At 43.6% G+C, this 26,233-nt stretch overlaps 1 protein-coding gene across 1 annotated transcript in view; it reads right to left on the bottom strand.

Annotated features, from left to right (window-relative positions):
• Positions 1–26,233, bottom strand: part of ANO2 (anoctamin 2) — a 364,008-nt gene that overhangs the window by 268,004 nt on the left and 69,771 nt on the right. Inside the window, exon 3 of the mRNA XM_025401723.1 lies at positions 24,290–24,388. Coding sequence (XP_025257508.1) covers positions 24,290–24,388 — 99 coding nt within the window. The remainder of the gene's footprint in view (positions 1–24,289; positions 24,389–26,233) is intronic.

Raw genomic sequence — 26,233 nt, 5'->3', positions numbered from 1 at the left:
GTATTTCTCACAGCAAAGCTGTGACAAATTGATAATGGCCACACATTTTTTACACAAATTCTTTTAGGAGGTAGCATCTCTGTTCCCACCCGCCTTGAATCTGCATTGGTTCTGTGGATGTTTAACCAGTGGAGTATAGCAGGCATGACACTATGCTAGTTCCATCCTTTAGAACAGGGGTCCCCAATTCCCAAGCCACAAACTGACTGGTACTGGTCCAAGGCCTGTTAGGAACCGGACCACACAACAGGAGGTGAGTGGTGGGTGAGCAAGCATTACTGCCTGAGCTCTGCCTCTTGTGAGATCAGAGGCGGCATTAGATTCTCATGGGAGCATGAACCCTATTGTGAACTGCACATGTGAGGGATCCAGGTTGCGTGTTGTGTTCTTTATGAAAATTTAATGCCTGATGATCTGAAGTGGAACAGTTTCATCCTGAAACCATCCCTGCCACCACCCCCTCTACCCATGGTCCATGGAAATACTGTCTTCCATAAAACCAGTTCCTGGTGCCAAAAAGGTTTGGGGACCACTGCTTTAGAAGATAGGCAGCCTCAGCCTTGGTCTGCCTTATCCCTTGAAGCCCTGAATCACACCATAAGAAGTCTACAAGATGTCCTGAGAATACCCAGTGAGGGAAAGGCACTCAGCTGAGCCCAGTCTTCCAGTTGCCCTGCCAAGCAGCAGGTATACCACTAAAGCCTTCCTGAACCATCCCGTCCAGCCCACCTCTAAGCTGGCTACCACCAAGTGACCCCAGTCGACACCACATGAAGCAGAATAATCACCCAGCCCAGCTCTGCCCAAGTTCCTGACCAAAAAATCATGAGATAAAATAAAATGGCTGTTGTTTTAAGCTACTAAGTGTGGGCTAATCTGTCAGGCTGCAACGGACATCCAGAACAAGAGGCAACATCCAGACCCTCTGACTCGAAATCCTATTTCCTTCTCTACCGTGATAGCTTCACATCACTTCAATGTAGAGGGGCAGTAAGACCAGTATGAAATACTTGTCCTCATACTTGGGTACCTGAAACGCTCACTAAGATAGAATGAGAAAATGCCACAAAAGATACATAAAGTACTTTGAGGGTTCAAAGAAAGGAGGCAGCACATTCAGTTGAGGAATTAAAAAAATGTTTCTCTGAGGGAGTAGCATTTCAGTTGGATTTAGCAGAAGGGTAATCTTCTTCCGTTACCATTTTGTTCTTTAATAAAACAATGGTAAGTAAGGACAGGGCAAGAGCCTCCCCAGTCTAACAATTGAAACATAACCACAGTTTATTTCGTTCTTCTAAACCTTTTTCTATGCATTTTGATTTAATTTCAATTACAAAATGAACACAGTTCAGGTAAATGAACAAGCTTAAACCATTAAAGTATATTAACTAAATGTTAGGAGTTTCCTTTGACTTCCAACCCAATTCCCACCCTCTTCTCCAAAGGGAACCTCGCTTAACGGTTGGGAATATATTTAATTCCTATCTTTCCATATAGAAAGAACTAGGTTCCTTCCTAAGCAACTGTGACCCTACTTCACATATTCCTCTATAATTCGCTGTTTTTATTTAGCATTATATCATAGATATCTTTCCAGGACAGTCTGCATACAGCTATTGTAATGCATGCGTAGTATTACACAGTAGACATGAATAGTAATTTGTTTAGCCATTTCCCTAGTGACAGGCATTTATTTCATTTCCTATGTATGTTTTATATCTTGTTTTGTTCATATTTCTGTTAACATTAACTTGTAAATACTTTTGATTAATAAGGCTTGAACAGATACAGGCAAAGACATTCTAGGCAAACAAAAAAGTGGAAATGTTCAAGCTGGGTTTAAGGAGGGTTACATGAGCTGGTTTGCTTGGACAAAGGGGTTCTGATGGGCAATAGTGACAACCTTCAGGTGCAACAATATTGCGTTGCCTTGTGCAGCAGACTTCCATGCAAACTCAGTCGAGGCAAACTGAGATGAGTGCATGGAGATCTGCTACACAAGGCAGTGGAAGACAGTGAAGAGTGTGAACAGGGACAAAACCAGAGCTGTGAATTAAGAAGATGATCAAGTGAGTTGTGTAAGAAGACAAAGAGTAAGCCTGCCTTCTGAAACAAGGAGATTGTTGATTCTAGTAGCATATACCATTTACTAAGTATCTCCTGTGGGCCTGGCTTTCAAGGTACTTTAGTGCTAATCTTAAAATATGTCGCAAAGCCAAGAGAGTTAAGTATCTCAGCCAAGATCACACAGATAGTGTAGACAAGCTAATAACCAACGGGGTTTAAAGCCCCTCGTGAAGTCCGTGTTCTTGACTGCTTTACTCTACTGCTTAATTTGCTAAAATGTGAGTTATCATGGGGAAAAACAGTGTACAACTTACAATATTGCCTCTATTGTCGTAAAGGTCTTGACCTTTCTACCAAATCTCTCCTTCACACAGATCAGTCACTGCAATGCACAGAACTCACCTCTCAGGTGTCTCTGGCCTGGAGGGATGGAGACAGAAATAAGACCACCTCACACTGTCACAGAACACCTCTTATAGGCCATTCAGTGCAGGTTCTGACTAGACACCTGACCTGCACTGAGACTATGCAGTTCACCATACCATACCCACATGTCTTTAAATGGCATGTGTGCGGAAATTAGTTTCAGAGTAGGAGGGAAGCTGATGGATTCTGTCTTCCAGATGCCTTTGAATGGCAGATTTGGACCAACCAGGACTATTCCTTCTCTGTCCACTCCCCTCCATCTCCACTTCTGCTACCCTAACCTAAGCATCTTTTAGTAGTTTACAACAATAACTGGTCTATAACCAGTTTCTCCACATTTTCTCTTGCTAACGGTTGCCAGATTTAACAAATAAAAACACAAGATGTCAAATTAAATGTGAATTTCAGATAAACAATGAACAATCTTTAGCATAATTAGGTCCCATGCAATATTTGCAACCTATTTAAAACTTTTTAAAAACACAGTTAAAACAATAAATTTTTAATATAATTATGTCCCATGTGGTATTTGGGACATACATATACTAAAAAAGTATGCATTGTTTATCTGAAATTGAAATTTAACTAGGCGTCCTGTGGTCTATCTGACAATTCTACTCTTGCCCACCTCCAATTCGGTCTTTACACTGGAGCCCAAGTGAGGTTTCTGAAGCAAAAATCTAATCTTCTTGCCTCCTAATTAAAAAGCCTTCAACAGTCACCCATTGCTCTCAGGAAAAAGACCAAAACTCTTAACACATCCCATGGAACCTGTAGAAGTCTCCATATTTACCTTTCCGTGTACTTCCTACTGACTATACCCAGACACTGGCTGAGCTGGGCACATCTCCTCCCCAGCCCCTATGGCCCCCACCTCCCCACCCCCCACCCACTGGCTCACCAAGCTCTGTTCACACTGAGGTTATTATTTTTTGGCTTCCAAACAATGGCAAGTCCCACCTTCACTGTATTTCATGAGCCCTAATTCCTTTTTTTCGTAACACTTATCACAGTTGTAATTTTATACTTATTTGAGTGACTGTTTGATGAATGTCCAGCCATCCCTACCAAACCATAATTCCATGAGGACAGGATACTGTCCAAAATGTTCCCTATTGTTTTATGAATGAATGAATGAGAAATCTCTGGAGAAACAGCATTGATGACAGCAGTTGCTGTCACTGGAGGAGCCCAGACTGAAATCCAAACAGCCATAAGACAACTCGTCTGGTTTTGGTAGAAATAAACCAGGCTAGAGGTGAGCCAAAAGCCTAAGGCCTCTGATAGGCCAAAAGGCTCCCCCTCCTGCCCCTACCAAGTGCAAAAGCACCCAGGAGTGTAGCACCCACAGGGGCCAGGAATGCCTGCATTTAGTTGATGCAGATTTCTAACCCATCGATTGTTTCAGGGTCTGGCTCTGGCAGACGTTCAGCTGAGAACCTCCAGGCAGTTCCTGAGCCTTACCTTGGCAATGGATCTGGTAGGGCTCACCTAGAGAAATGGGCTAACGGGAGTGGGCTTCCGCGCTGTTTTCACTGGAACCAGGAGTGGGACTGGGGTAAGTTTCAACTGTTTCTCGATGGAGGATGCTCCGTATCACTGAAAGGAATATTGTTGGCTGCCTTCAAGAGTGTGGAAGGCCAGAGTCCCACCAGAAACCTCATGGTAACATCAACTGCATAGCCCTGAACAAGACCCTACACAAATGTCCCACAGCAGACTTGTGTGGGAAGAAATTTCCAGACTTCAGGGACTTAGTAGGGGGATGGAACAGGTGCATATCCACAATAAAGCACACATATGTCTCCCCAGTACTACCACACCATACACACTGGGCTTGAGGTGAGGGACCTGCTTCCTGCCTCCGAGCTGTTGTGCGTGTTACTGGTTCCTGAGACTTTCTCCCTCCTCACCCACCTGGATGACTCCTGCCTCTCCTTCACCACAAGGCTCATGTGCCAACCCTCCCAGGAGCCCTTCCTTGCCTTCTCACTTCCTGCCATGCTTCCTTGGTACCCTGTGGATAAATACCCACCTCATAAAATATATTGTGGGTTGCTTTTCTTGACTTATGCATCTGTCTCAAATTCTCAGTTGATTTGTCTGTCTCCCCAAGAAACCACGGACTTACGGAAAGCAGGGACCCCTCCCGTGTGCTGGCACACAGAGGGGATAGGAGGATGCCACCTTGCTGACACCAATGAGATGTGCAGCTTTGGGCAAGTCATTCCCTTCTCCCAGCTTCTTCATCTCCAAAGGGAAAACAAGGGAACCTCTACTTCCTACCATGATGGAGTAACAGGGACCCATTTACTCTCCTGCCTGAAACAACCAAAACACCCGAACAAAATACATGAAATAATGATTTTCAAGATACTAGACATCAGACAATGAAACGCAGTGATCCCTGAGAGATGGGAGACAGACAAGGGGAGCCCTGTGAGTTCCGCTCACTGCCTTGGGAGAGGAGAGGAGACAGGTGGAGCCCAGGAAACTCCCTGAGTTGAGAAGACTGAGCTCTAAGTCTGGGGAGACCAAGGCAACTAGAGTTCACAGGACAGAGCACCCCAGAGGGCTGCAGAAGGTCCCCTTTGAGTATTTAGTGCATGAGTGGGATAAAAGTACCCAAGACTGGAGAGGGAACCGTCTGAAAGGAAATAGCACTTATGCCCACCAGCTGTACGGAAAAATCCCCTAATTCACAGGGCACCGGGCAGTGTGCTCAGATGACTCGGCAATGGAGGACAATCTGCCTTAGACAGAGCGCTACTCCAGACCAACCTAACAAGTCATAAAAGAGACAACTGGACCAAATACTTTAAAAAGTATTGTCCAAGGCTACCACTCCATGGCTTTGAACATTTAATGAAAAAGAAACATTCATTCATGGCAGAAGCATCTCTGGGTACCTCCTAGATGTCCAGTCCCGAGCTTGGTGGTTGATTGTGGTAAGCCCTGGAGAAACACAAGGATGATAACAACCGCTTCTGTGTTTGGAATGCTTTGCAGTGTACCCAGCACTTCCCTGAGCATCATTTCATCCACGGTCCATACAAACTCTGTAACGTGTGCCTGCCAGGGAGGATTAGCATCTCTACTTTATAGATGAGAACACTGAGACTCAGAGGGGCTGGGAAGGCCACAGTCAGTGGTAAAATCATGCCAGGAACACAGGCTTCCTGCCTTCCCCTTCTAGAGCCCTTTCCTTCAACCTAACGTCCTTTGATCCTTGGCTGGGCTCCATGGACTGCCCCTGAGAAGAAAGCAGGCTGTAGTGCCCCTTTCCGCCCCTGCCAAACCCAGCAGCCCAGGCTCTCCTCTTGCCTTCAGCAGGATTCAGGAAAGACCCCCCAATCCTCTTTATTGTTATTAATACAATCAGCAGTGGCATCATTATTACTGTTATTCTTGGACATCAGAGAATGATGAACCACCTCAGAAATGGCGAGACACATGCTAGCCAGCTGTTCCCCATTATGCCCTCCCTGGGCACATGATACGCCTTTCATGTGCTTAAAATCATAAATAATTTTTAAAGTATGTTGCTCTTATTTTTTATTCCAGGGCTCAAATGTGGTTCTCATAAAAGCTCACTTTGGCCTCACTGTCACAGTCTAAGGGGTTTACTGTCTTACTTCTTTTTTCCTCCTCGTCTCCCTCAGCCTCTCCTCTCCAGAGGGGCACAGCAGTGTGGTCTGAGGGCTGATATGTCTCCTTTTTATATTAAAATCATGTGCTTTCCTGGGGTGTGAGGAATGAAGCTGCATATATTGGACAGTATACAAGGCACTGTTCCCATTTTACAGATAAAAATACTGAGGCATAGAAAGTTTTACTAACATGCCCAAGGTGCACAAACATTGGGAGAGCCAATGACCCCAAAGATCAAGGAAAAGGTCTAACAGTATAAGATAGAAACCACATAACCTTAATGACCCATGAGTCACTAGTATCTGCAGTGGCCTAAGAGTGTCTCTCCCAGCAACAGGCAGGAAAGGTCACCCAGGAGGAATGCAGACCAGACGTAAAAACAGAACGTGTGCCACAGCTGGAGTACACGTGTCGACAGAAATTAATGCCCATCATCTGCCTCTTTTTATTTATTGGTGCCTTCCTCTGCTCCTCCTCCAGTCGCTGGATCATCGAAGTTGCATGGTTATTACTTACGGTATCTCACTCATCTTGAGAGGCTAGGGCTGGGCTGAAGATGATCATCACACCTTTCTACTCACAAAGGCTCAGACACCCAGAGAAGCCAAACAGCAGGAAAGGGGTACAAGTCACTAGCCGGGCAAGGATGGAAGATTCTGGAGCTGAAGAAGGGAGGAACGAGAGAAGCCAAAAATGCCATGGAATTCACCCACTGCTCTCCCCGCCAGGTGATGCCTGCGAGAGGTGCGTGCACACACGCACGCGCGCGCGCACACACACACACCACACACACACGCTGCACCAGGACCTGAGGGGTTCCATACTGCTGAGATCTGTCCCTGCTCGCTTGCTGCGCATTCACCCATACAAGTGAGCATTAAGCCTTTCCCCGATCAAAAAGGAGACAGCGCCAGGAGCAGCCAAGGTCAGATACAACCTGGAGCCAAAGGGAGACTTTCTCTGTGCACACCAAGGACAGCGAGAACAGGGGCTGCCCACTCCCCTTGGCCCCACCCGTGTCCACAGGTAAACTTCCCCTCAGCAACAACACTGAGTATAGACAGAGGGTGATGCATTTACACAGTGTACGTTCTCTAGTGTCTAATTCTGTATTTGTTTATAGTTTTTGATTCTGTTGTCAGCAGGTCCTCTACACATGAATGAATGTTTGCTGACTTATAAAAGTTGGGATTAAAACCAAACTTTTAAAATTACAGGTTGACAAGGCTTCTTAGGCACCATGCCTCCTGCCTCCCTTGGCAGCCTCAGCCCCTGCCCCCTTCTCTGAGCTGCTCCCACCCTGGCTCCCCTCAGTTCCACATGCAGTCCAGGGTTGTCTTACCTTGGAGCCTGTGGGCGTGTCCTTCCCACTTCTGGAAGGTTCTCACCCGCTCTTACCACCCACAGACTCCTACCCAGTGCTCACATTTCAGCTTAAATGGCGCCTTCTCCTCCTCTCCCCGACTACCATCTAAATGAGTCTCCTCTGGTTGGCTCTCTCGTCACACCTCAGTCTTTTTCTTCTGTGGGTGCCTCCCAATTTATTTTACTTTTTATTTTTTATTTTTTGAGATAAGATCTCACTCTGTCACCCAGGCTGGAGTGCAGTGGTACGATTATAGCTCACTGCAGCCTCAACCTCCTGGGCTCAAGTGATTCTCCCACCTCGGCCTCCTGAGTTGCTGGGACCACAGGTGCATGCCACCATACCCAGCTAACTTTTTTTAAATTTTAGTAGAGATGAGGTCTTGCTTTGTTGGTCAGGTTGGTCTTGAACTCCTGGCCTCTAGTGATCCTCCTGCCTCGGCCTCCCAAAGTGCTGGGATTACAGGTGCAAGCCACCATGCCCAGCCTTGCCTCCCAATTTATCACTAGCCATACAACATCTGAATCCTCCCCATACCGACGGGGCCAGGGAACAGTTATAAGCACCACTGCATCACCAGCCCTCAGCAAAGTATCTGGTGTATGATAATACTCAATAAATATTCACTGGATGGTCGGCTGGGTGGATGGAAAATGTAACTTTCCAAAGGATCTCTTATACACAATCTGTTCCCATTAACTGAAGGAGCCTTTAGCAAAGGACCCAGATCAGGGCAGCTATAATGGTACATGTGCCACCATGACGCCCTGCCTTTTCTGCAGGCAGCCTTCAGGGAGCACAGGATTCCTGCCTACTGCCCTTGGATGGAGCCTCAGAATCCATCTCAGCATCACCCTCCAGCACACCACCACCACCGGGTGAGATCTGGTATGCATGACTCACTCTTCCATTCACTACCAGCGTTTATTTAGTGCCTGCTGTACACCAGGCACTGCTGTGGGTGATGCTGATAAAACGGTTTAGAATAACTTGTTATTTTAACACATTTTCATATTTTTAACTTCACTGTTTCTGGGCCCTGAGTCACACTTGTCCACTGACAGGCCTCCACGTAGTCAATCACGCCTGGGGTCTTCCCAGGCTTATATGCACATTCGCAACACAGCCAGGACCATCTCCGCTTCCTCACAGGAACGGCAGCACTTAGGTACCACTAATTATTTTTTCTTATTTTTGACATTGAGAAGCATTACAGAAAACAAAATGACTAAAAGCATTCTGCACTCTTTCCAGTCTATTTAAATAGCAATCAAAGCAATCAAAGAGCATGCACCGAAAAGCTCATAAAGATATCAAATATAAACCCCACCCCTCCAGCTGTCCCTCTATTGAAAACAAATGTTAGAGAACAGGCAATGACAGCAAGAGGAAGACCCCACCTATAGCCAACCAACCCTATGGAAATGGCATCCGTTCTAGCTCATTTAAAAAGTCACTGACGATAATAACAAGAATCTGTCCAGAACATCATGTTGAAGGCTGAGTTGGCAGCGAATCTCCTTCCCATGACCAAGGATCTGCAAGTTGTCCATCCTTAAAAAAACTCAGGCCAGGCGTGGTGGCTCATGCCTGTAAGCCCAGAACTTTCAGAGGCCAAGGTGGGCGGATCACCTGTGGTCAGGAGTTTGAGACCAGCCTGGCCAACATGGTGAAACCCTGTCTCTACTAAAAATACAAAAATTAGCCAGTTGTGGTGGTGCACACCTATAATCCCAGCTACTTGGGAGGCTGAGGTATGAGATTCACTTGAACCTGGGAGGCAGGAGTTTGCAGTGAGCTGAGATTGCGCCACTGCGCTCCAGCCTGGGTGACAGAGCGATACTCCATCTCAAAAAAAGTAAATAAAACAATAAAATAAATAAACAACCACAAACTCAGAGAATTTCTCCTGATTTTTCTTTCTGGATTTACTGAACTATCAAAAACAGTTCTGATAAAGGAAGGAGTTGGTCAGGGTGAGGAGAGAACGTCGGGCAGCTCCTGTTGCCGAATTTCACATGGCCTGTGTACAGCTGTGAGCTGAAACATCTCTTATCATCCTGAGCGACTCTGCTAGGAGGTCACAACCCAAACAAGACACCGGGCAGGGGAAGCATCAATAGGTTAATCCACCTGGTGTTTACTGAGCAAATATTGTTTGAGGAACACCATACTAGCGTTTGCAGGGAACACGTAAGAGATATAAACCACAGTACTTGTTCTCAGGCGGTTTATGATATATTTGGAAACACAAGAGTTAGGACCCGAAGCAGCTGAAGAAAAACTAACAAGTAAGATAAATACTCACTGTTGACTAAGAGTCCAGAAAAGGTAAGATCAGTTCAGGCTGAAGGAATGAAGAAAGGTCTATGAGGGAGGTGAGATTTAGGCTGGGGAGCAAAGGATGAGTAGTATTTGTTTATTCAGACAGGAATGGGAAGAACATTCTAGGACCAGGGGCAAATACTTAAAGCATTTAGAAAGGCTCCAGCCCAAGGAGGAAAGAATAAAGTACTCTGCTTTGACGAGAGTCTAAATCAGAGAGCTCCGTCTAGGCTCCACAGAGAGGTGTGGTTTGGAAAGAGCAGTCCAGCATGGGTAAACCCAGAGGAAGTCTGGTGACTTTACCAGGCTTGGAGACATGGGGCAGCTTCAGAACAGGCACCACAGGCTAAGTATACTACCTATTTAGAGCAAAACTTGAAGAGGTGACAGACATACGACACTTTTACTCTTAGATATCTGTGAACAATCAGAATGTAACTGAACATAAAAGGTAACTGTCTTCAGGCCCCTCAGCCAACATCAGTAAGAGGAAAAAAACAAATTCACAAATTGTCATTTGCTTTACATGTAGACCACAACATTTTAAAGCTATGACAGATAATTTAGGAGCGAATCTTCTTACTTTATGGGTGAGAAAGCTGTAATGCAGGAATGTGGAATAACGCACTGAGCAAGACAGTATCATTTTAAAAAATGACCATTGAAAGCTGTTGCCTCTCCTAGTCTAGGATTATTTAATCTAGGATGGAATTCCCTAGAGTATGTTCTGTGGAATTTTGGTTTCCCAGGATATTAATAGGTGTTCAAGTGTTCAGCAGAAAAGGCCTGAAAAAAATTGAACAAGTTTTTGTATATGTGTGTGTTTGGTTTTTATTTTTATTTTTTTACTACAAGGCTTCTCAAAACTTTTGACTATTCTGGTAAATTGTAATCATTCATGTTTTTTTGAATTTGTTCAACCATGAAAAAACATTTTTTTTGTAAAACCAAAGACTAGGCTGGGCATGGTGCCTCACACCTGTAATCCCAGCACTTTGGGAGGCAGAGGTGGGTGGATAACTTGAGTCCAGGAGTTCAAGACCAGCCTGGGCAACATGGGGAAACCCCGTCTCTACCGAAAAATAGCCAGGCATGGAGGTGTGTGCCTATAGTCCCAGCTACTCAGGAGGCTGAGGTGGGAGAAACACCTGAGCCCAGGAAGTCAAGGCTGCAATAAACCATGACTGTACCGCTGCACTCCAGCCTGGGTGACAGAGCAAGACTTTGTTTCAAAAACAAAACAAAAAAAAAAATTCCAAAAGAAGAATAAAGACTATCATTGTAAAAAATACACTTTGAGAAGTGCCATTCTAGACCATACTATCCACTACCTGAAGTCCAGTTAGGGATTTTCCAGTCAAGTGAGAGAGTAGGAGCATGGCTTTGGAGTCAGACAGACATGATTTTGAGTCCCTAACTCTAACTCCTTCAAGCTGTGTGACCTTGGATAAGTTTATTAACCTCTCTGAGTTTCAATTTTCTCATCTATAAAATGAAGCTAACGCTCATACCTATCTCATATCGTTGTTGTGAAGGTAAAAACAAGTCATGTACATAAGGCTCTTACGAAATGGTCTAGCACATGGGATGCAGTATTAACTATATTTAAAACTCAATTAATTTATCTCTTTATCAACTCATGACTATAAGTCTTTTGATCTCAAGATAATTTGTTTTGATTGGCATAATTCAAAGTGGTTTTATGAATCTTTTTCCTCAAAGTCAAATGTAAGAATTATGAAATGTGGACAAGCTTTAAAACATGCTAATATCCTTCTTTGCAGACACCTCTTACCAAGGCAGAAGCTGTTACTTCAGCCAATTACTGTATTTGGAAATAGAAGTATAAATAGGAAAATTATTCTTGAGTGGATTAAGCTCTTCTTGACATTAGCCACACTGGGTCTCCTTCCACCATTCATAACAAGGTGAGCCTCTGCTTCTATTTCATCAAATAGGAATGGACAATGAAAAAGTCGTCATAGACACACCAAGGTCATGTAGGAAGATCCATGCACAAAGACTCTTCCATAGAACTCCCAAACCCAATGGCAACAAATAAACAAGACTATTCCAAGTGATCTTAGAATCTGCAAACTGGATTCTTGGAATACAGAGAAAGCCAACAAGCCTACCAGAGACCTTCAATTGTCTTCAATTGTCTGCTTACTGCTTCCTGCCCAGAAAAAGAGTGTATTAGTTTCATAGTGCTGCCATAACAAATTATCACAACACAAACTTATTCTGTCACAGTTGTGAAGGTCACAAATCTAAAATCAAGGCATCAGTGGAGCAGCACTCCTTCTAAAGGCTATAAGGGAAAAATTATTTCTTGCCTCTTCCAGCTTTTGATGGCCCCAGGCATTCTTTGCTTTCAGCCTGAATAACTCCAGTCTTCTTCACATAATCTTCTCCCCTCTCAAATATCTTTCTGCCTTTCTCTTATAAGGATACCTGTCATTGGATTTAGGTTCTATTCTAAATCCAGGATGATCTCATCCTGAGATCCTTAACTAATTATATCTGCAAAGATCTTTTTTCCAAATAAGATTATATTTACAGGTTCCAGGACTAGGTCTTGGACATATTTTTTGAATGCCACTATTCATTCCATTACAAAGAGGATTACTGACTTTGAAATTACAAGCCTTGTGATGGTTCATATTATGTGTCAACTTGACTGGACCATTGGGTGCCCAGATATTTGGTCAAACATCTGGGTGTATCTATGAGAGTGTTTTGGGATGAGATGAGCATTTGAGTCAGTAGACTAAGTAGAGCAGATTACCCTCCCTAATGTGGTGGGCCTCATCCAATCAGTTGAAGGCCTGAATATAACAAAAAGGCTGACCTTCCCACAGCTAAGGGGAAACTCTTCCTGCCTGACTGCATGAGCTAGGACATCAGTCTTTTCCTGCCTTCACACTTGAACTGAAACATCAGTTCTTGTGTCTTGAGGCTGCTGGAGCTTATTTGTTGGCTCTCCTAGTTCTCAGACTGGACACAGACTGCAACTACACCATCAGCTCTCCTGGGTCTCCATTGCATGAACTCCAGATCTTGGGACTTCCCAGCTCCCATAATTGTATTAACCAATTCCTCATGATACCCCCCCCCCCTCTCTCTGTGTGTGTGTGTGTGTGTGTGTGTGTCTGTGTGTGTCCTGTTGGTTCTGTTTCTCTGGAGAACCCTAACCAATACAAGCCTCAAATCTGAATAACTGAGAAATAAGAGGTGCTGCAGTCCTGGCTGAGTAGAGTCCCTGAGGTTGGGTGGGCACCATTAGCCAGGAAGAGGTCCTCCTGTGAAGCTTTTGCAAAAGCCAGGGCTACCAAATCAGAGTCTCTAGAAAGACAATAACAAGTACCTGAGAACAATTTCCAATCATTTCCAAGGCTAAATGGAATTACCTTTCCCTCCTAAGGGACCACTGAAGTTAACTGAAATGCCAAGTTTCTTTGCTTTTTAACTGGAATTCTATCAGCTCAGTGTGGAAACACCAATTTTTTTCACACTGATAAATAATGCTTAATAGCAATTACATATGTTTTATAGTAAAGAAAAGAAGATAACTCATTCTTTAATAAATGCAGGTTAGTAGACATAAACATGTCAAAACATGGGTTCAACTGAAAAGAATTAAAGTATCAGTGGCATTTCTTCTCAAACCTTTATCTTTGAACCCAGTTAGCACCTCAGAAATTTGCAGACATTGGGGGCACCCAAGATGGCTGAATAGGAACAGCTCCAGCCTCCAACTCCCAGCGTGAGCAACATAGAAGACGGGTGATTTCTACATTTTCAATTGAGGTACCGAGTTCATCTCACTGGTGCTGGTCAGTGAGTGCAGCCCAACCAGCGAGAGCTGAAGCAGGGCGAGGCATCACCTCACCCAGGAAGCGCAAGGGGGAAGGGAATTCCTTTTCCTAGCCAAGGGAAACTGAGACACACAACACCTGGAAAATTGGATAACTCCCACCCTAATACTGTGCTTTACCAAGGGTCTTAGCAAACAGCACACCAGGAGATTACATCCCACGCCTGGGGAAGTAATCAGACTAACAGCAGATCTCTTGGCAGAAACTCTACAAGCCAGAAAACAGTGGGGGCCAATATTCAACATTCTTAAAGAAAAGAATTTTCAACCCAGAATTTCATATCCAGCCAAACTAAGTTTCATAAGTGAAGGAGAAATAAAATCCTTTACAGAAAAGCAAATGCTTAGAGATTTGGTCACCACCAGGCCTGCCCTACAAGAGATTCTGAAGGAAGCACTAAACATGGAAAGGAACAACCGGTACCAGCCACTGCAAAAACATGCCAAAATGTGAAGTCCATCAATGCTAGGAAGAAACTGCATCAACTAATGAGCAAAATAACCAATTAATATAATGACAGGATCAAGTTCACACATAACAATATTAACCTTAAATGTAAATGAACTAAATGGTCCAATTAAAAGAAATAGACTGCCAGATTGGATAAAGAGTCAAGACCCATCAGTGTGCTGTATTCAGGAGACCCATCTCACATGCAGAGACACCCACAGGCTCAAAATAAAGGGATGGAGGAAGATCTACCAAGCAAATGGAAAACAAAAAAAAAGGCAGGGGTTGCAATCCTAGTCTCTGATAAAACAGACTTTAAACCTACAAAGATCAAAAGAGACAAAGAAGGCCATTACATAATGGTAAAGGGATCAATTCATCAGGAAGAGCTAACTATCCTAAATATATATGCACCCAATACAGGAGCACCCAGATTCATAAAGCAAGTCCTTAGAGACTTACAAAGAGACTTAGACTCCCATACAATAACAATGGGAGACTTTAACACCCCACTGTCAACATTAGACAGATCAACAAGACAGAAAGTTAACAAGGATATCCAGGAATTGAACTCAACTCTGCAAGTGGACCTAATAGACATCTACAGAACTCTCCACCCCAAATCAACAGAATATACTTTCTTCTCAGCACCACATCGCACTTATTCCAAATTTGACCACATAGTTGGACATAAAGCACTCCTCAGCAAATGTACAAGAACAGAAATTATAACAAACTATCTCTCAGACCACAGTGCAATCAAACTAGAACTCAGGACTAAGAAACTCAATCAAAACTGCTCAACTACATGAAAACTGAACAACCTGCTCCTGAATGACTACTGGGTCCATAACGAAATGAAGGCAGAAATAAAGATGTTCTTTGAAACCAATGAGAAAAAAATACAACATACCAGAATCTCTGGGACACATTTAAAGCAGTGTGTAGAGGGAAATTTATAGCACTAAATGCCCACAAGAGAAAGCAGGAAAGATCTAAAATTGACACCCTAACATCACAATTAAAAGAACTAGAGAAGCAAGAGCAAACACATTCAAAAGCTAGCAGAAGGCAAGAAATAACTAAGATCGGAGTAGAACTGAAGGAGATAGAGACACAAAAAACCCTTCAAAAAATCAATGAATCCAGGAGCTGGTTTTTTGAAAAGATCAACAAAATTGATAGACTGCTAGCAAGACTAATAAAGAAGAAAAGACAGAAGAATCAAATAGACTCAATAAAAAATGATAAAGGGGATATCACCACCGACCTCACAGAAATACAAACTACCATCAGAGAATACCATAAACACCTCTACGCAAATAAACTAGAAAACCTAGAAGATATGGATAAATTCCCAGACACATACACTCTCCCAAGACTAAACCAGGAAGAAGTTGAATCCCTGAATAGACCAATAGCAGGCTCTGAAATTGAGGCAATAATTAATAGCCTACCAACCGAAGAAAGTCCAGGACCAGACAGATTCACAGCCGAATTCTACCAGAGGTACAAGGAGGAGCTGGTATCACTCCTTCTGAAACTATTCCAATCAATAGAAAAAGAGGGAATCCTCCCTAACTCATTTTATAAGGCCAACATCATCCTGATACCAAAGCCTGGCAGACATAAAACAAAAAAACAGAATTTTAGACCAATATCCCTAATGAACATCGATGTAAAAATCCTCAATAAAATACTGGCAAACCGAATCCAGCAGCACATCAAAAAGCTTATCTACCATGATCAAGTGGGCTTCATCCCTGGGATGCAAGGCTGGTTCAACATACGCAAATCAATAAACGTAATACAGCATATAAACAGAACCAAAGACGAAAACCACATGATTATCTCAATAGATGTAGAAAAGGCCTTTGACAAAATTCAACAGCCCTTCATGCTAAAAACTCTCAATAAATTCGGAATTGATGGAACGTATCTCAAAATAGTAAGAGTTATTTATGACAAACCCACAGCCAATATCATACTGAATGGGCAAAAACCGGAAGCATTCCCTTTGAAAACTGGCACAAGACAGGGATGCCCTCTCTCACCACTCTTATTCAACATAGTGTTGGAAGTTCTGGCTAGGGCAATCAGGCAGGAGAAAGAAATAAAGGGTATTCAATTAAGAAAAGAAGCCAAATTGTCCCTGTTTGCAGATGACATGATTGTATATTTAGAAAACCCCATCATCTCAGCCCAAAATCTCCTTAAGCTGATAAGCAACTTCAGCAAAGTCTCAGGATACAAAATCAATGTGCAAAAATCACAAGCATTCTTATACACCAGTAACAGACAAACAGAGAGCCAAATCATGAATGAACTCCCATTCAAAACTGCTTCAAAGAGAATAAAATACCTAGGAATCCAACTTACAAGGGATGTGAAGGACCTCTTCAAGAAGAACTACAAACCACTGCTCAGTGAAATAAAAGAGGACACAAACAAATGGAAGAACATTCCATGCTCATAGATAGGAAGAATCAATATTGTGAAAATGGTCATACTGCCCAAGGTAATTTACAGACTCAATGCCACCCCCATTAAACTACCAATGACTTTCTTCACAGAATTGGAAAAAACTGCTTTAAAGTTCTTATGGAACCAAAAAAGAGCCCGCATTGCCAAGACAATCCTAAGCCAAAAGAACAAAGCTGGAGGCATCACATTACCTGACTTCAAACTATACTACAAGGCTACAGTAACCAAAACAGCATGGTACTGGTACCAAAACAGAGATATAGACCAATGGAACAGAACAGAGTCCTCAGAAATAATACCACACATCTACAACCATCTGATCTTTGACAAACCTGACAAAACAAGAAATGAGGAAAGGATTCCCTATTTAATAAACGGTGCTGGGAAAATTGGCTAGCCGTAAGTAGAAAGCTGAAACTGGATCCTTTCCTTACTCCTTATACGAAAATTAATTCAAGATGGATTAGAGACTTAAATGTTAGACATAAAACCATAAAAACCCTAGAAGAAAACCTAGGTAATACCACTCAGGACATAGGCATGGGTAAGGACTTCATGTCTAAAGCACCAAAAGCAATGGTAACAAAAGCCAAAATTGACAAATGGGATCTAATTACACTAAAGAGCTTCTGCACAGCAAAAGAAACTCCATCAGAGTGAACAGGCAACCTACAGAATGGGAGAAAATTTTTGCAACCTACTCATCTGACAAAGGGCTAATATCCAGAACCTACAAAGAACTCAAACAATTTACAAGAAAAAAACAAACAACCCCATCAAAAAGTGGGCAAAGGATATGAACAGACACTTCTCAAAAGAAGATATTTATACAGCCAAGAGACACATGAAAAAATGCTCATCATCACTTGCCATCAGAGAAATGCAAATCAAAACCACAATGAGATACCATCTCACACCAGTTAGAATGGCAATCATTAAAAAGTCAGGAAACAACAGGTGCTGGAGAGGATGTGGAGAAATAGGAACACTTTTACACTGTTGGTGGGACTGTAAACTAGTTCAACCATTGTGGAAAACAGCGTGGTGATTCCTCAAGGATCTAGAACTAGAAGTAACATTTGACCCAGCCATCCCATTACTGGGTATATATCCAAAGGATTATAAATCATGCTGCTATAAAGACACATGCACACGTATGTTTATTGTGGCACTATTCACAATAGCAAAGACTTGGAATCAACCCAAATGTCCATCAGTGACAGACTGGATTAAGAAAATGTGGCACATATACACCATGGAATACTATGCAGCCACACAAAAGGATGAGTTCGTGTTCTTTGTAGGGACATGGATGCAGCTGGAAACCATCGTTCTTAGCAAACTACCACAAGAACAGAAAACCAAACACCTCATGTTCTCACTCATAGGTGGGAACTGAACAATGAGATCACTTGGACACAGGAAGGGCAACATCACACACCGGGTCCTATTGTTGGGAGTGGGGAGGGGGGAGGGATAGCATTAGGAGATATACCTAATGTAAATGACGAGTTAATGGGTGCAGCACACCAACATGGCACATGTATACATATGTAACAAACCTGCACGTTGTGCACATGTATCCTAGAACTTAAAGTATAATAAAAAAAAATTTTTTTAAAGAAATTTGCAGACATTACTCTGTATTCAACCCTCCCTCAACTACAGTTTAACATTACATCCTAAGTTTTATCCAGAATCAGTGTAAGCAATGGTCACATGAAGAACACTGCAGAAGCTTGTGTGAACTTATTACTGAAAACATAGTCCCTTGTATTGTTCATGTCCTTTATAACAGGAAAACTTTGCCTTCTTTGGCAAAACAGATGCTGATTCCCATAGACAACTGTGAGCCACAGTCCTTTCTGTCTTGGCTACCAGAAAGCCCAGAATGCAACTCTGTCTTACCTGCATCCATCACCCTTATTTTTAGTTTCCACTATCATTATTTCCCTTGCACTTCCCTACTTCCTCCCCTCCCCAGTTACATGACTCTTTTTATCTGTCCTTTTGAAAAATGATCCATTGCATTCCTTCTTTTGGTTGTAATCCATCTCAAGTCCTTTTTAGGAAACAGACTAAGACATGAATCAAGTAACCCCAGGTTAATGGGGGCACAGTCAATAGTAGAACTCAAGGGGGACCACTTGTCACGTCTGCTGTCTCTCCCTTAAAATGGGTGCCTTCAAGCTCTGCCTCCTGCACCACGGGACCCCAGCAGTCTTCTCACTGGCTTTCCCAGCAACTGCACCACAGACCTCGCACGTGGAGCCATTGTGTTTACAGACGCCCCAAGGACCTGTGCTCTAGGAAATGGAAATCCCCAGCATATAGTCCAAAGGCCATCTGTTCCTGCATCTCCACAGATTTCATGTCTGTACTTCTGGCTGCCTTGGCAGAGTTGAGGGACTGGGCCTGCTTCCCCCGACACTGCAGAGAGGAGAGGAGAGAATCAAAGAGCAGACACAGTCCTAGTCTTGTACCAACTGCACTGCCTGCACACCTTGCTATGAATAACAATACCAACAGCAGTAATAATGGCAGTTCTCATGTGTTGTGTGTGCCTCTCTACCAGGCATTCGAGTACATCACCACCACTTCCCTCCACAATGTGTATTACTCCTGTTTTGGAGATGTATGGAGCTCTGAGCCTGTTTGCCTAAAAAGGCATGACTTGCTGGAAGTTAACAGCATCTACTTGCATGCAAAGGACACATAAGCTAAAGTTCTGGCATGCTCTGAGGGACAGCAAATGAGACCCCTGCAATATCAGTCACTCTACTAATAATAGCTACAAAAGCTCTGACAATTGGACAAAAGTGGTTTTTCACCAATCCTAGGCATGCCACTTCTTCCAAATTTAGTGAACTAGGGCTGGATTAATATGATTTCATTGAAAAGAAAGTCGTCCCTAACAGCTTGCACCGACCTTGTCTCTGCTGGAGGCTTGAGGAATAAGACAATGTAAAGGATGAGAAACAGAGTGTTCATTCATATATACAAAAAAAGCAAATGAGAAATCAACAGAGATGTTGACCACAATCTCTAGAAGAGCCATCTTGGTAATGAGCAGAGGTGAGAAAGCACCTGCTTCCATACCCCCATTTCAAACCTTCTCAGGCTGCTCGGGGCCAAAGGCCAGGCCTTCCCACACCCTTCTGTGCATGGATCTTGAGTGTCCCTCGCAAAATGCTGGCTCTTCTGTTGTTGTTTTTGGAAAACAAATGCTTCCTTCCAAGATTCCCCCTCCCCGTTAATATCTGTGTTCAGGACTTGGAGTCCCCGGACACATTACAATGGATTTGTCCAGGTTTGAGATCTCGATTTTGTGATTTCCTCCCCATCTTCCCAGTCTCTCTGGACCCCACTGAGTTATGATCCAACCTTCCACTGCCTGGAGAATGCTTAACTGATCCCACACCATGCCTCATTCTTCCTCCACGCTTCCCTCGCTGCCAGGATGTGGCTCTCAGCAAATGTGGTTTTTTTCTCATTTTGATCACTTCCCAAACCCATTTTAAAAAGACAGCATGCCGCTAGCCCCAACACTAGCCCTCCACAGACAGCGAGTCTCGTCCTCCATTTTCTACGCTCCTCTCTCAACTCAGGAACTGGGTTTAACCCAGATCCCCACCCCTGGGATCAGAGCCTCAGATTAATTTTTACAAACATAGCATCCTACCCAGCATATCAAGTTGTATCTCCCCTCACCTGTGTATAACACCCTCTGTCAGCTCCACTACAAGCCATTGACTTCTATGATACAAAGAAGATCTAGGGCCGGGTGCAGTGGCTCATGCCTGTAATCCCAGCACTTTGGGAGGCCGAGGCAGATGGATCACTTGAGGTCAGGAGTTCAAGACCAGCCTGGCCAACATGTGGAAACCCTGTCTCTACTAAAAATACAAAATATAGCCAGGCATGGTGGTGCGTGCCTATAGTCCCAGCTACTTGGGAAGCTGAGGCAAGAGAATTCCTTCAGCCCAGGAGGCAGAGGTTGCAGTGAGCTGAGATTGCACCACTGCACTCCAGCCTGGGTGACAGAGGGAGACTCCATCAAGAAAGAAAAGGGAAAGGGAAAGGGAAAGGGAAAGGGAAGGAAAGGAAAGGAAGGAAAAGAAAGAAAAGGAAGGAAGGAAAGGAAGGAAGGAAGGAAGGCAGGCAGGCAGGCAGGAAGGAAGGAAAGAAAAGAAAGAAAAGGAAGGAAGGAGAGAGAAGAGAGAAGGGAAGGGGAGGGCAGGGGAGGGAAAAAAGAAAAAATAAATGTGGCAAAAGGAAGCCAAAACAGTCCACCTGAGTCGAGTCTGGGACCCAGAAACTTTGGGGAAAAAGTTCTGTTTTATCTGCAGCCTTGGAGGGGCAACCACATGGCTTTGCCTCTCCCTACTCCCTAACCCACCACATTGACAAACAGAATTGGTGCTGGGCTAATGAGTTACTACTTGACACAGTATCCCATCACTGTGTTGATGTCTGGGCACCTGCACTCCTCCCATGCTGCCCTGTGACTGTCGGCACCTTGAGGGCATGGGTTGCTTCTGCTCCCTCAGTGCCTCTCCAGGGACTTTCTCACAGAGGGAGCACTATCAGTGCTGGCTGCTTCTTTGGTCAGAAAGGAAGCTGATTGGGGGACTAACAATTGAGAATACACATTAAAATATTTCAGAAAGCAGACACAACAACCTCCTGTGTTTACACAGCACTGGTTAAGAATCAGATCCTTACAACAACCTTCTAAGAAAAATAGGACAGGTATGAGTATGCCCATATCACAGATGAAGCAACTGAGGCTCTGAGAGATGGGATGACCTCCCCAAATCACACGATGAATACCTGCGGAACCAAGGTTAGAAAGTCTCTCCTTCTGAGGACTCAACTAGCGCCGTGTCTACCAAAATGGAAAGCAGGGAGAGAAACCCAGAGATGGCTGTTTTATGGGTGAGTATGTTCTCACCCTCGCCAACTCATCTACAACTTCAAGTGCAGGTACTACCTAAACTACAGATGTAAGTTCCAAACAGCTCATGTATAGGGGCACTGAAACTCTGAAGGCCAATATGTCATTTATGCAAAACTATGCTCTAAAAAGCATAAGCATGTGAAAGGATAAAGGAGATACCAGAGGGACAAAAGGCAAGCACTACTGGGGAAGCCAAGTCTAGGACTGAGCAGGTGAAGGTGGTAGAAAGACAAGAGATGTGGAGGTGTCTGGCCTGGTGTGGTCGCTCACACCTGTAATCCCAGCACTTTGGGAGGCCAAGGCAGGCAGATCATGAGGTCAGAAATTGGAGACCAGCCTGGCCAACACAGAGAAATCCTGTCTCTACTAAAAATACAAAAATTAGCTGGGCGTGGTGACGCTCATCTGTAATCCCAGCTGCTCGGGAGGTTGAGGCAGGAGAATTGCTTGAACCTGGGGGACGGAGACTGCAGAGAGCTGAGATCACACCACTGCACTCCAGCCTGGGCAACAGAGCAAGACTCCATCTCAAAAAAAAAAAAAAAAAGAGAGAGAGAGATGTGGAGGTGTCATAGCATGTGCAAAGAACAGAGAGGGAGGCTAGGAGGAGGCATCAGAAGAAGGGGTGGAAAGAAGAGAGAAGGAAAAGCATGAGAGTAGAAGGATGGGAAGGAAAGCGAAGAAGGAAAATAAGCGAGGGGAGGCTGAAAAAGGACACACTTTTCCTATGTCTCTAGGTTTCCCCTAAAAGAATTACCCTGGGGGATAGAAATCATAACATGGGCATTAGAGTTTTGCTCACCTCCTTTCCAAGGATCAGCAGCAGAGATTAAAACATAGGAAACAAGACACAAATAGAATGAGGTTAAGAAAACATTATTCAGATAAACCAGACAGAAAGGAGAAGAATATACTGGAGTTAGAAGGAAGACAGAAGAAAGAGGAGTGACAGGGTTGGCCAAAACATGACCCCACCAGCAGGAAGCAGAAGCCTCCACCCAAAGCTGAAACTAGTGTCATGTTGCCAGGAAATCCAGAGAACATTAGTTAAGGAGGAACGGAGATCCAAAACAAAGATGGTGCCCGCATTTGAGGGCGGTGGTATTAAGACTGAGAGGACTGAAACCAGGAGACAAAAAACACAGCAGTGCAACTGAAAGGGAAAGACACAGCGTGGTCCTTGTGAAACTAAGACACTTCAGGCATGTGACCAGCGCTGCCACCACTAAAAATCACCTTTCGTTGGCAAAATGTTTGTAGCTAATATTCATGTTTGTGTTTGTTCATTGTTTAATAAGCATTTGTCCACCTGCTGTGGAGTTATTGTCCATTGTAATAAATCTATAAGAACAGAATCCACAGACTTTATTCTTCTCAAGCAGGGGACTCATGACGGTATCAGTCACATGCTGATATTTGATGAGTGATTTTTGATGGAGATAGCAGATCTGTTGGTGGTGAAAATGGTGTTAGCCCACAATGTAAATCAGAATGGTGTTGCTGACTATAATGATGGCACTGAGAGTGGGCATGGTGACGAGGGGGCAGGTGATCACAGTGGTGGTACAGAAGGCAACAAATATGGAATTCTGTTCACAGTGGGGAGCATGGAAACTATCATGATGGTAGTTACAATGAGCAAGATGATCTTTGCCGTGGTAAGTCACCACTTACACAACTACACTATGGAGAGGTGTGTGTGTGTGTGTATGTGTGGTGTATATGAGAGAGAGAGAAAAAGGGTGGAGGGAAAGAAAGAGAGACCACCCACAGTTCACCCATGGTTAGAGTACCATCTGCCACAGGACCTTCCCGAAGAGGCATCACATGGTCAAGGTCAATAGCCACTCCTTTCCTCTAAAATTGCTATGTTGCCCAGGCTGGTCTCAAACTTCTGACCTCAAGAGATCCTTCCACTTCTCCCCCAACAAAGTGCTGGGATTACAGGTGTCAGCCACTGTGCCTGGCCTCTGGGTAGATTTTTAAATTATGTATAGGCTATCCTGGATTTAAAAAAAAAACTACCTCAAACATCATCTAAACTGTGTGGCTGTCAACCCAGATGTGCATCAGAACCTCCTGCGGATTTTTTGCCTAACACCGATGAGAACTTCATTCCATACCAACCAAGTAGGTCAAATTCCCAGAGATGGGACGCTGGCATGAACATTGTGAAAACACTTACCAGGGGATGTTAATCAATTCACCTGATTAAGAACCTTCTGATTTACAGAAGAGATAAGTGAAACCCACCACCACACAATATTTAGTGGCGGAAGCATAACCAGAATCTCCACAGCAAATTTGGTGCTGTTTCCCCTGCCCGCTGCTGCTGCAGTCAGCATGGCTTGCGGCCTTCTCTCATTACTCTGTTCACTAAAGAAGTGTCTGACTGTACTAGGACCCTGAGAAAAGAGAGAAAGGAGGTGAAACAGAAAAATGAAGAACACAGACAGGGACAATGTGTTGCTTCTCGTGGAGCAAACCCAGCCAGTGCCCTGAGGTGGGAGGATCTCTCTCCTCACCCCAACTCTTCCCCGTGCCCCCCACATCATGGGTCGCTGGGGAGGCAAGTGTGATTTCAATTCCACAAAACCCACATCCCACCTGGCCCTATTCCCAAGCTATCTGCATCCATCCGGCCCTCAGGAGGCCCACAACCCAGGAGAAACATGCTCATACTTTCTTGGTAGGAACTTTGATCTTCAAGAATTCTGCCTCTCTGGCCAGCACCTGCCACGGGGCGTGTATCCGGACAAAGACGGATCCCTGGCTTTTACTCTGCAAGGTACAAAGGAAGAACAAATGGAAACACTTGTAAGTACATAGCTTAAATTCCTGGTTCTCCAACTGTTCCACACAAGAAGCCCAACCCGTTGTTCTTCAGTGTCTCATTTTCGTTCTCTTTAAAATTCACCGGGGACCAGTCCCTTCCCACCTGTACCCCGTTCATCAGTCTATTCCAAAAACGCTCTCGTCGAAAACAGTAGGATAGTGTTCCCAAAGTGTGGCCCCTGGAAGTTTGGTAGCTTCAGAGGAAAAAAAAAAGAACAAGTTAAAACAATTTTGGTCACAGATTTGAAATATAAGCAATCATGATTTTCACGGAAATCTCGTTACACTCTTAATAACACGTGGTTGGTTTTCCTCTGCTCACATTTAGTGAATAGCCCGCAACTTGACTCCATTCACACATTTTTAGTGTTTACTGTTCAAGTCTGTATTTTTGTTCTACTATCATGCTGTTATAGCCCCAAACCACAAAAGTGATCTACTAGAGCCTAGAAGTAATACTGTAAATCATAATGACAATGGTACAATGCAAAATAATATCATAAACAGGGCTCCTATATGAATACAGGACATGAATCTATGTCTCAGAATAAGTGATTGTGTTGTGTGCTGATTTCTCTCAAAAAATGAAAAATAAGGACAGAAAATGCAGTGATGAGTATTTGAAAGTCAGGTTTTATTGACCCAGCAATTCATCTGGCCTTGTCACCATGTCTGTTACAAATAGGTGTCAGATTATGAGAGGAAGGCACCTCATCTTCAAATAAACAGTCACTTTTTTTTTTCAGAACAAGCACACACAGGGGAAAAACTCTTTACTTTCTGACATGAATTTAATTAATTTTGTCACTAAAAAACTAAAGAGGACCAAAACCAAGTAGGAAAAACTGGCAAAAGTCTCATTATTGGTGAGAAGTTTCTAAAACTACCTGCAAAATTAAGCACAAGTGTTGTGTTTAAACTCCTTCACTGTGTTCAGAGAGAAAGAACAAGCTGATAGCACAATCCTCCATTAAGTACGCCCTCTGATCTTGGTTTAGTGTTGAAGACTATGTAGAAAATCTTCAACTCACAGGCTCTGACTGTCTGCGTTTTCAGTTTGCCTGGCAGGGAGATAGATGGCAAATAGAAGACCACTTCCCCCACTGAAGAACACTGTCTATGGAGGTGCTCACATGTGTTTTTGAAATGATGAACAAAATAAAAAGATATTTTATGGCACTCATTAATGCAAGTGAAACTATCTCTATTATTTTTCAATGGCAGCTCCAAAACATGTTCAGTAATTCAAACGTCCAGAACCAAACCTCACTTTGAGAAAGAAAGCTCATTACTTACAAGGCAGAAAAATGAAGAATAAACCAAGATTTCACAAGGAGATTGGACTATGGTACAAAAGGCTTGGATAGTCTAGAGTTTGAAAATACTGAAAATAACAATCACCACAATGCATATTTATTGAGTGTGTATTATATGCCAGAACTGAGTTAGGTGATCACGTGCATTAGCTCACACAATATTCGCAACTATGCTGTAAGGCCAGTACTACCACCACTATCTCTATCCTACAGTTGAGGAAACCAAGGCAGGGAATATGTAAATGATTTGCCCAAAGTTACACAGATAGTGCAATAAAAATAGTTTTCAGACATGACACAGTCACTCGGGATAATTAAGAAACACACCCAAGGACTGTAACACAACACAAAGTCATGCGTTTAGGCTAAAATCAAATCCAAGGGTCGATAAGGAACCTATGTGGCAGCCCTAAGATGAAACCTTCCCAATCCCAAGTGTGACACTGTTCTGGCAAAACACCAAAAGTGGCCTTCG

This window comes from Theropithecus gelada, chromosome 11 (genome assembly GCF_003255815.1).
Source record: "Theropithecus gelada isolate Dixy chromosome 11, Tgel_1.0, whole genome shotgun sequence".
In the NCBI taxonomy this organism is placed as follows: domain Eukaryota; kingdom Metazoa; phylum Chordata; class Mammalia; order Primates; family Cercopithecidae; genus Theropithecus; species Theropithecus gelada.
Note: the sequence above shows the minus strand (reverse complement) of the source record. Positions and strands in the feature narration are given on the sequence as shown.